The sequence below is a fragment of the Arachis ipaensis genome, chromosome B10 (genome assembly GCF_059453495.1).
Source record: "Arachis ipaensis isolate K30076 ecotype BB chromosome B10, ASM5945349v1, whole genome shotgun sequence".
Taxonomy (NCBI): domain Eukaryota; kingdom Viridiplantae; phylum Streptophyta; class Magnoliopsida; order Fabales; family Fabaceae; genus Arachis; species Arachis ipaensis.
The window spans coordinates 128,360,612-128,371,683 of NC_142435.1; the positions used below are offsets into that span (position 1 = coordinate 128,360,612).

At 33.1% G+C, this 11,072-nt stretch overlaps 2 protein-coding genes across 2 annotated transcripts; one reads left to right on the forward strand and one right to left on the reverse strand.

Annotated features, from left to right (window-relative positions):
• The first annotated feature begins 1,076 nt into the window (after nucleotides 1–1,076).
• On the forward strand, nucleotides 1,077–5,032 carry LOC107623922 (YebC-like protein). Its single transcript, XM_088510295.1, has 7 exons — nucleotides 1,077–1,286; nucleotides 1,392–1,561; nucleotides 1,827–1,888; nucleotides 2,233–2,389; nucleotides 3,112–3,389; nucleotides 4,303–4,423; nucleotides 4,685–5,032. Exons 1-7 carry the CDS (start codon nucleotides 1,196–1,198, stop codon nucleotides 4,775–4,777), a joined length of 972 nt encoding a protein of 323 aa, XP_088366421.1. The 5' UTR covers nucleotides 1,077–1,195; the 3' UTR covers nucleotides 4,778–5,032.
• Nucleotides 5,033–5,093: 61 nt separating this feature from the next.
• Nucleotides 5,094–10,731, reverse strand: CCD8 (carotenoid cleavage dioxygenase 8). Its single transcript, XM_016326324.3, has 6 exons — nucleotides 10,361–10,731; nucleotides 6,540–7,283; nucleotides 6,218–6,411; nucleotides 5,910–6,099; nucleotides 5,692–5,794; nucleotides 5,094–5,584 (listed from the first exon to the last, which is right to left on the reverse strand). The coding sequence occupies exons 1-6, from the start codon at nucleotides 10,661–10,663 to the stop codon at nucleotides 5,439–5,441; spliced, it is 1,680 nt and encodes a 559-aa protein (XP_016181810.3). The 5' UTR covers nucleotides 10,664–10,731; the 3' UTR covers nucleotides 5,094–5,438.
• Nucleotides 10,732–11,072: the final 341 nt, after the last annotated feature.

Below are 11,072 nucleotides of genomic sequence, written 5' to 3' on the forward strand. Positions count from 1 at the left end.
GTCGGGTTCTCCTCCAGCTCCCCACAAACAGTGTTCTAAAACCAACTTAGCTTGACAGTCCACTTCGTCTGTGATTGTCTATCATCGGGGCCCGAAAAAGCTCCCAATAACTGCTACATAACTCTTCAATGGACTGTCCTTGATAAACCTGCTCCCACCCACCGATGCATTCATTGATTGGATCTCCATCAAAGATGAGTCCCAGCTGGTACGCCACATCATGTAGGGTGATGATCATCTACCCACATGGTAAGTGAAATGTATGGGACTCGGGTCGCCATCTCTCGATCAGAGCTGAGACCAGCGGCCAATCATGCTCCCACTCCACCATGAAAGCAACATGCTCGAATCCTGCTCGTCTGAGATGTGACCTAATCTGCTCGGACAAATATCCCAACAAATTTCATTTGACAATAATTAAATGCAACAAAAAATAGCAGAACAAAATTATCAAAATTAACTCTAATTAGTTCAAACGAAACAATAATCAAAATCAATTTTTCTCTTTCTATTCATAACCACATCATCGTTTTACATATTCTAAACTAACAACACATATATAATCATATAAAGTGTATTATCGACTTATCAAACTCATTAACAAACATATTCAAATAATGAACAACAAATCAAACACAAAAGATAAACATAACAACAGAATTACCTGACACTGACAAACTTAAGAAATCAACACCTTTAACGATGCACAGAGAAATAACCTAAAAAAGATAAGGGAGAATAAAAACGAATAAAGTGAAATTGTGAAACGAAAATGTAAAATATGAGAAACATAATAATTACAAATTAATTAGAAAAAGAAAACAGAACAACATAATTATGTGAATCAATTGAAAAGGTAAAAAATTTTAATAATGTCCAAAAAAAAATAACCTTCACCGCAGAAGGGAGAATGAGAGTGAAAAAAATTAGAAAGATAAAATGAAAATGTGAAAAATAAAGTGGTTTCCAAGTCTTTTATATTTGAGCGTTGAGAATTAAAATTTGGATAATTTTTTTGAGAAAATTAATGTTTTTTTTTATTTTATTTTATGGTAGAAAAAAAATCCAGGTAATTTATTGACATTTAGCACCCCGTCTCTGTCTCGAGCTGAATTGCATTTGCAGCAGCAGAACCAACCTTGGCGGGAAACAAAGCAACCTCATCGTGTTGTTACTTAGTTAGTTACACGATTCGATGATAGCATTCAGAGCGGTTCTTCACCTTCAAACACTTCCCATTCGGGTTTCCTCTACCCGACCCGCTTCCCTCTTTCTTCACCCACACAGTATATAATACTATTATCCCAACTCTCTCTGTTCTTCGTTTCAATTTTCATTTTCTTTTTCCCATTACTTTTTGGTTCCTGAATCAGACATTTTCCATCCATCAGGTTTTGTTTTGCTGAACAGAAGCTTGTCGTTCATATCGCCATCGCCGTTGTCATTGCCGCCATCTTTGGAAGCCGCAACTTTCTCCAATGGCAACTTACCATTCAGGAGGATATCCACTTTTCCTCCCGTTTGCATGGGCAGGCGCTCCTCCAAAATCGCTGGCAGAAAGGTCTCTCACTTTTTTTTTTAATTACTATTGATTTCATCAGTGTCATGCTGGCTCTGCATGCCAAGTGTTTGATGAAAATCCTCTCTAAGTTTACCCCTTTTTCAAGCCCCATTCCCTACTATCATAACTAGTACGTGTAATCGAGTATCTTCCATTCTTCATTGGCTTTAAGTTGGTCTGTAGTTGATATGTATGAATTTTCCGTTTTCTTTATAGTTCATGTTTATGTTGGTATGTTAAATCTTTGTGTTTGCCTCGAATACAGGAAGCCCAAAATGCAAAAAAGGCTAAATTGTACTCGAGGATGGGAAAGGAGGTTGTGTCTGCGTAAGTTCTTCTTCAACTAATATTTGGAATTTTAATAGAGCATAAGTATAAAGCAGTTATTATATATTCATGTTTTTACTGCAAAATTATCCTTCCAATGCTCGGACTTGAATGACACGAGTTTGGTTATCTGGAGTTTTTTTTTTTTTTTTTTTTTTCTTTAGGGTGTTCTTTACCAAGTGCCAGATTGTTGCTTGATCTTAAAATCTAATCATCAATCCATATCTAGTGTCCGTTCTTTAATTTGATTATTTGATTTGATTAGACCAGTACGTTGGTATACTGTTTTTTCATTTTGCTTAAGGGACCATAATGGGCATGACTTTCATAACGTTGATTGGCAGTGTCAAGAAAGGTGGTCCAAATGTAACATCTAATCCATTGTTAGCCGCTATACTTGAGAAAGCCAAGGAGCTTGATGTGCCAAAAGATATTGTTGAGCGTAACATCAAAAGAGCTTCAGAGAAGGGACAGGAGGCTTATATTGAGAAAGTCTACGAGGTTAGTTTAATAACAATGATCTTGATTTGATTTCTAAAGGGCGGGCCGGGTTATTCCCATAGCGAAAGTTACTTATGGTTCCTTAAACATCTTGAATCTCTGCTGAGCAGAAATATTCAAAACGTTTCAAAGTTGCACCTGAGTTGAGTAGAAGTAACATTTAGGTAAGGTTAGTTTGCAACCCCATCTCCTTTGTTTAAGCTTTTAAAATATAGTTTCAACTAGTTTCTGATTTTTTTCCCCCATGCATGATTTTACCCATTGCTATCTGAAATACACTCGTTTGACAAATTACTTTTGCAGAAGTTCACTAGTTAGTCTTCCAAAAGTCATAATTTCAATATTAATTCCTTCAAAATGCATTTCCTTGAGATTCATTTCATGTCAGTTATACTAATAGCACTGTTTTTGGAAGTTTGAGATGTTTAACAAGTTTAAGAACAATGTTTGTTTGATGGTATTGTTAGTTTTGTTCTCAGCCACAAGCTTATTAGGCAAACAGTTGGGTGCAGGGGAATGTAGCCTTTTTTGTATTCAGTTGGATGGATGATTGTAGATTACTGTGGGCGTGGCCTGGGAGTGCATTTATTTTTTGTGTCTCCAATGGCTTGAGTACTATATTACCTACTACATAACCGATGAATCACCAACCCTTATTTTATGGGCTGTGTTACTGTGACTTTATTTTAGGTCTTTAACCAATCACCTTCATTATTCTTCAGGTTTATGGCTATGGAGGGGTTAGTATGGTAGTTGAGGTCTCAACTGATAAGGTACATCGATCAGTGGCAAAGATTAGAGAAGTGGTGAAGGACTGTGGAGGAAAGATGGCAGACTCTGGATCTGTTACATTTAAGTTTAGACGTGTTCGGGTAGTAAATATAAAAGTCACTGATGCTGACAAAGATCAGCTGCTTTCCATTGCATTAGATGCTGGAGCAGAGGATGTAATTGAACCTTCAACTTATGAGGATGACACTGAAGAGGATAGGTCAGAAAGGTAAAAAATCAATTTTATTATTTTTGGGTTTCTTATTCGAATAATCATTTTTATTAACACTTTGTCATGGGCATGGTATTTGGGAGAGCTAGTTATATGAGGTTAATAATTTTACTCAGCAAAAACCAAATTATTGAATAATATCTAGTACAGTGTCAGTAAAAGCAATGCTCTACAATTTTACATAATGTGAATGAGCTTGGGGTTTCTGTGGTACAGTTGTCATTTGGATTCAAATGTGAGTTCTCAGGTCAACAATCAGCATCCAATGAACATAATTAGAACTCCTTCATTGTTCAAGTCATTAGATGTATGAATAAAGACAGAAATTGATGACCTGCATTGAAACCCTAGGTTCTAATAGTTTAAGCAAATGCATCTCTAGTGCCCTTGGTCATTTGCCAATTGCTATGGTCTCTGATATCTAGATAACTTGTTGCTGAAACAAAAAGAAAATGTCAACTATTTGAATAGAGTTTTGTTCAGATGTTCTGGAATTTGTCAAGTAAAATCAACATATTACTCTCCATTATGAGTTATTGGATATATAAGGGGATTGGATCTTTTCAGGTGTGCTCTCTCACCATACAAAATCTTCTCTCTCATGTATTCTCTTGGTTCCATTTAGAGAGTGCATGGTAAAGAATCAACACTTGGACAAGATCAATTCAGAGAAAAAATTGAGAAGATCCATTTCTAATATTTTATTAGATCCATACCAAAGTTTCACATTAGTATCAAGTTGATTGCCCTCCGAGATATGTCACGTGTATAGGTCAAGCATGTCTTACATCATGGGATTGATTGATTTTGTAGTCTCTCGATTAATTTATCTGCATAAAGTAAATTCCAGCTTCTGTTGTTTTATTCGTTTGGATCTTCACATGGATTCATTTTTGTTCTTTTTTTCCAGGTATTATAAAATTGTAGGTTCTTCTGATAACTATGCTACTATACTGTCAAAGCTGCGAGAGGAAGGCATAAATTTTGAGCCTGATAATGGTTCTGAATTACTTCCAAATGCTACAATTGAGGTTTGTACCAACTGGCTGTAGCATACGCGTAATTGATTTTATATGGCATATACAAATTTCAACTTTCAAACAACCTAGGTTGTAGGTTAAATGTCACATGGCGGTTTGCAATCTTAACAAAATACCTTTGATATAGCCTCATGTCAAGCTCATTACATAATTTGTGAAGATGGTTCGTCCATCAAATATTTTTATTGTGTACCTTTTAACAAGAAAGCAATTAGGGAAAACTTACTGGAGCCTATTATTGTTGATTTCCAGGTAGATGATGAAGCTATGGACCTGAACAAGGAACTTATGAACAAATTACTTGAGCTTGATGATGTTGATGCTGTTTATACAGACCAGAAATAATCATTTGTTAGTTTTATTTTGCTGAGTATTGATAGAAGTCTAGAAGCATGCTTTCGTGAAGGGAGAATTTCATGTGGAAATTATTTCATTAAAAACACAGGATCTTGAAGTATTGTCCTGAATAATAATAAAACAATTTAACCTTTGATCCTTTTTCTGGTTTTGTACATTGATCCTAGAGCAATTTCTTTGCAACGACTTCCTTGGATTTTTGTATACATTCATGTACTCATATCTACGTGTCAATTAAGAATCTGATATATAATTATTGTTATTTTTAACGGCTTTAAGAAACGCTTTTGCAAGAGAACATACATGGCACCATCAAAGTCAATGATTTATTAACATATAATACTCTTGATTTAGAACAAGGATTCATAACATATTATTAAACCTATAAAATTTATGAATTATCAATATATAATCCACAAAGTGTATATTATAATTTATAGTGCAGCGGGATAAACGAATTCCCTAAATGCTACTTTATATCATACACATAAACTTAGCTTTTCACCACCATCAGCTAGCTATTCAGCTTGCACTCATATATAGAACCACGGTTCCTAACCATGCATGCAATTCGAGTTGAAGCACTATTTCTTGTGGATCCATGTCCAAGCAACGTAATTAAAGCATCAATTTATAGCCATATATGTTGCTAATTTTTTGGAACCCAGCATCCATGCAACCCATATGGAATTGCATAAGGGAACTTGGCCCTAGCAATCTCTTGAAAAGTGGAACCATCTAACACCAACGCATATGCTCCTCCATTTTTCTCACTAACTACTGAGATTACCACGCCTGCCATGCGAGAAATTAAGATAGTTTATAGAAGTTCCAACAAAATGTGACATTAACATATAGATGAAAAGAAAGAGAGCGCGAAGGTACCAGGATAGTGTTCTTACCATCGTCTTCTTCGGTTGCACCCGGCCGAGCTACAAAGAATGGTTCCGAGGGCACAGTACCTTCTTCATACCAGTTCTTAGCCTTTTTCAACTCAAAATCAATCTGCATATTACATGCCAAAGAACTTTCCACTGAATATGTAGGCAAGGGAAAAACCGGTTGCATTTGGAACAGAAAATTAATAATTAGGATGTAATAATAATGAATCAAATGAGACCTTGGTGATGGTGTTGGGAAAGTTACAAGGGCGATGTGCTCCACAAGCATAAGCATATCTATATTTCTTTCCTAAATAATTAGGGTTTATGGTGCACATGTCCATGCCTCTCCCATGTTCATTTGGATCTAATGCTGCCTCCAAGGTTCCATATGGACTCCCATCAAATGGTATTCGGAATCGACCAACCCTGTTAATAATAAAAATTCAACAAATTATAATGAGTGATAATTACTTATGAACGTGACTATTTCAATTCAGTTCGATCAATTCATATGCATAAACTAATTGTTATTTAATTTTATTACCTAGCGTTGGGTAGAACATCTTCACCATTATAGGAACGAAGGTTGTTTAGTCTGAGCTTCTCAAGAATGTCGGTATTTGCATTGTGCTCACAACAGTCGGCGATTATCGCCGTAACTCTTCCATCTTCATCTTTCTCTTCATATGCATTTATGAAATGGAACTGAACAAACAGAGGCACCTCCACACTTGCCACCTTCAAAACTCATAACCACCACAACCACAATATAAAACTAGCACACAGAAAAGCTGTTCATGTGAAGATAATCTTAGCAATCATTTTTCATAAGAGGAGGGTTAAAAAAGTGTTTAAAGAGTTCTTACAATGTTGCCAGTGGCCTTGCACATGACATGCATGTAAGCATTGTTGTCAGGGTACCAGCGGAACTTGTACAAAGGGGTAGGCTCAGCCTTAAGAAGATTCTGAGCAGAGTACCTCAAGGGCATTTCGGGAACAACAACATAATTCTGGGTGACAGGGAAAGAGTGGACCCAGCCAGGTGCAGGTCCACCCCTACAGTTGACTCTTCCAATCACCTTCCTCTCATTACTTCCCTTCTCCATTCTTGCCACCACGTAGCCAGGCTTCACCAGATCCGGCAACAGAGTCAAGAACTCCTCCTCCGTCACAATCGGATGCGCCGAGTGAATCAAACCCCCCAAAGAATCGCTGTAGGAGAATTTTCCCTTAGTCTCCAGTGTTTCGGGGTCTATCACGATAGACCCCTTCTGTGTCTCCGTCAGGCACACCACCCTGCCGTCGCCCAGCCTCACCACTCCGGTGTTGGCGTTGTCCGTCAGGGATGCGCCGGAGAACAGGCTCGCCAATTCTCCCACGTATGCCAGGAAGTTCTCCGCCTTTGGTACCTCCGAGAACTCGCGGTAGCAGATCTTTTGGTTCTTTTTGGCGGCTTGGTAGGCTTGTGACTCCAGTTGGCGGTGGCCGGCGATTAACCGGCCTTCTTCGAAGTGGAGCTTGACGAGGGTGGCGTAACCGTCAAAGAGGTGCCGGAAGTTGTAGTCTCCAATGTGCCACATGCCTGGCCCATTCCTCAGGTATGTTCCTTTCTGCATGTAATTGGTTGCATAATGTTAATTTTACGGTAGAATAATTCGAAGAATAAAAAAGTGTAATAAGGTGGAAATTCATTTTCTTAGTGCAAAATTAGTAGTTACGAATTATTAAATATTATTTAGTTAAAAATAGATGCATGTGAGTTTTTACAGTATTATAATTTGTCAAAAATTTAGATGAAAATGATTACAGAAATTTTTATGTGAAGATACAAATATAATATTCATATGTGTCATGTAATTGGTTTAACCGTTTTATTTCTTTATGAATTTTAAAATTATTAATTGGATAATCTTTAGTTGGTAATTATTTATATAAAAATAATAACAGAAAATTATTAGATAATTTGACTAACAAATTTAACATAATATATATTTATATCTTAATTATTATTTTGACAGAAAGATATTTTGATGTGAATAATATTTTTTTTTTTAGTTATTATTCAAGTAATTTGTAACTTTAATTCAGCTAAATCATAATTGTGATATATATATAAAAATCCATCTGATAATAATAATTAAAACTGTTTTCATATATAAGACTCGAAAAATGGCAGCTCAAATATCACTTTTTTCTTAGAATTTAAGCAAAATAAATTATCTTAACAATTAATTTTTCAACTAAATTTTTAAATATAAATTAAGCTAATTCTTATATAATGATAATATAAAAAAATATTATTAAAATAAAATAAAATTAACATTTTGATTTTTTTATTTTTTACCACACATATCCAAATCTACATGTCCGTTCTTATCCGTTCATATTTTCGAGAGGGTTTTTAGTTGGATGAAATTTTAGGTGGAATGAGATCAAATCGAGTTTATACAATATCCTTTTCTATTCTGTCCTGAAATATATATAATATATATAATTTTAATATATAATATATAAATAATTAATAATATTATATTATATTTAAATTTTTATTTTAATTTATGTTATATATGTGATAATAATTATATAAATTTTAAAATTTTATTTTATTTGTTAAATTTTAATAATTATAAAAATAAAATAAATTAAAATTTAACTTTTTATTATTTATAAATAATAATAAGGTAAATTTAATAATGGTTATTATAAGACCGCATGAAATCGAATAGGGCAAAAGCTGATCCTATCGCTCCATTGTCACTACTGTGCACCCTTCGTTTGAGAGTCAAAGCACGCATATGATGATGTATCAATTTTGACCTAAAAAATCAACAAAATTCTGACTTCTAAACACTTTAGAATACAAAATTAAAATTGTGGATGCAGTTATTTCTACGTTTTCCTCTTAATATATAATATATATGGCCTTGCTTGTTAATTTATACATGTCCATACATATAATGAAACTTAGAATATGATAACGACTAAAAAGAAAAGGGAGAGAGAATGTGAGAATCAATGATGGACATACTTAATTCTAAGATCTATTGATGTTGATGTAATACTAATTAATTAATTGGAACATCTATTATTAAATTAATTTATAGTAGGAATATACTTTGGTAGCTTCACATAATTCTCTGACACATTATATGCGAACAATCACATAGTAGCTAGTTTAATACTTAAACCCTATATTACGTGTACTATTAGCAGACTTTTGTTTCCTCATTTGTATTTAGTTATGGATGGATTATGGTTTATGGATATTGTGAATTTCCAGAGGAAAGAAGCTTTATTTTCTTTGCTACAAACGAAGATATGAGATTCCCTTTTCTTTCTTTGTTTTTTCTTTCCTTTTGTTTTTCCCTTCCCACTTTGTCTGTGTTTTTACTAATTTCTATGACGCTTAATACGCTGGCTCGAATTCAGTTACATAAGGTCCGAAATTCAACTAATTTGCATATTACTAATGATCTTTAATTATTTATATATATAATACAAAGACTTGAATGATGAGTGGTCCATGTATAACTTTCATCAAATTAAGTTAACAAAGGTTACTTTACACAATTTAATTTTGATGTATTCTTTAAAAAAAAAATAATTTTATACGTATATTTAATTATATAATATTATATTAATAAAAATAATTATTTTTAATTGATCGTATGAGTATTTTTTTCAAAAGATAAATATAATTAAATATTTGTATAAAATATTTTACACGCTCAATATATTAAAATTAAATTATACATTAACTCATACGTTCTTTAAATTTTATTTTATGGTTTAAAGTTCAATTTTTTTTATTTTATTAAAAATTAAAATTGGAGGAGTTTCATAAAAATTAGAGATTAATCTTTCTATGTATTTTTTTTTTACCAAAAATATGAGACTCGAACCGCAACCTCTTAATTGAGTATGGGGAGACTATGCCATTTGAGCTATTACTCATTGGCCTCTCTATGTATTATTACTGAAAGTTTTCTTAAATAAACTCGCATACAAATATATACCAAATAAAAATAATTAACTTTATGCTTGTTATTAAAAAACAAGAAATAAATAAAAAATTTCTTGGTCGTTAAATGTTTTAAAATCAAAAAGAAAAAAAACAAAAGGGGTGAAGATTACAGTAGCAAAAGTTATTAGAATTCTTACTTTACATATGTGAAAGAATATATATTTTATTTATTAATAGATTGACAGAAAAATCCAATAACTTTAACTAGGAGAATTAAACTAGGATATATAATAGCTCACAAACTTGGGACAAAATTAAACTTTATTTATTTACGTCAAGCATTTGGAGGCTCATTTGAGATTAATTATTGAAATTTTTACTCAATAAAACAAGCTTTTATTGTTAATGTAATTTATTTTCAACCATATTACATATACATTAAAATCAACTATTAGTATAAAATTTATATTAAAATATAAAATAATATTAAAAATGAGTTAAACAATACATATATTTATACATAAATGCGTAATAATTAATTTTAGTAGCTGATATTAGTGTACATATAACAATTTTGTTTTTTTTTTATATCAAAGATATATAAGAAATTAAATATTATATGTATTATTTTTGCGTAATTTTTTATTGTTGATATTAAAAATAATATAGCAGTATATAGCATTGAAGTGCTCATGTCATAAGACATATAAAACTACAAGTTACCAGCCACAATGGTATTTCTCCTTGAACAACCAGCTCCCCTTCCCATCTCTCTTGACGGATACTAGTCCATGCGCTATGGTGCCGGTGCCCTTCCGCCACTGACGGAGCCGGTAGCGGAGTGGCCCGACGACTCGCAACCCTCGCAACGGTGCTTTTGTAGATGCCCTTGTTTGGAGGTGAAAGGAACCCTTCTCCAACATTATTATTTTTATTATCAGACATTTTATTAGAAACAACCATGCTTCTTGGACATGAAATGGAGCTTCTGATTGATGGTGAGGAGGGTAAGACTGAGAAAGCCATATAAATTAAGATATTAAGAAAACAATAGTGTGAAATATATGAACTTGTTTTTCTTAGTAGTGAGGAGAAATGTGAGTGGGAGTGTGGGAGAGTGAGGTATTTATAGGACGGTATTGGCAATGAAGCAAGGGACAATAAAAAATGTATAAAGAGAACTATGCTTTCTTTGTGGCCATGGGAATCTTCAATCTTGTATTGGTGGAAATCCTTTTCACTACGAGACATGCCTTGTTTTTTTCTTGGGCCTTTCCTTCGCTCTCGTTAAACTATAGCTTTATTTTTCTTTTTTAAATAAGTCTTTCTACATTTATCGATTGGGAAATATTATTTGTCCGATCCAATTATTATTATATTTATTTATGTTAGAATATATTAATATCAATTAATATTTATTAAATTATTTAATATA

Excerpts from the sequence above, each read along its gene's own strand:
- LOC107623922 (XM_088510295.1), top strand. The coding sequence starts at position 1,196 with ATGATAGCATTCAGAGCGGTTCTTCACCTTCAAACACTTCCCATTCGG. Across the intron at positions 1,562-1,826 it reads CCAAAATCGCTGGCAGAAAG|GAAGCCCAAAATGCAAAAAA; the intron begins GTCTCTCACTTT and ends CCTCGAATACAG. Across the intron at positions 2,390-3,111 it reads ATATTGAGAAAGTCTACGAG|GTTTATGGCTATGGAGGGGT; the intron begins GTTAGTTTAATA and ends ATTATTCTTCAG.
- CCD8 (XM_016326324.3), bottom strand. The coding sequence starts at position 10,663 with ATGGCTTTCTCAGTCTTACCCTCCTCACCATCAATCAGAAGCTCCATT. Across the intron at positions 5,795-5,909 it reads TTCCCAACACCATCACCAAG|ATTGATTTTGAGTTGAAAAA; the intron begins GTCTCATTTGAT and ends TGTAATATGCAG. Across the intron at positions 5,585-5,691 it reads TGCAACCGAAGAAGACGATG|GCGTGGTAATCTCAGTAGTT; the intron begins GTAAGAACACTA and ends CTCGCATGGCAG.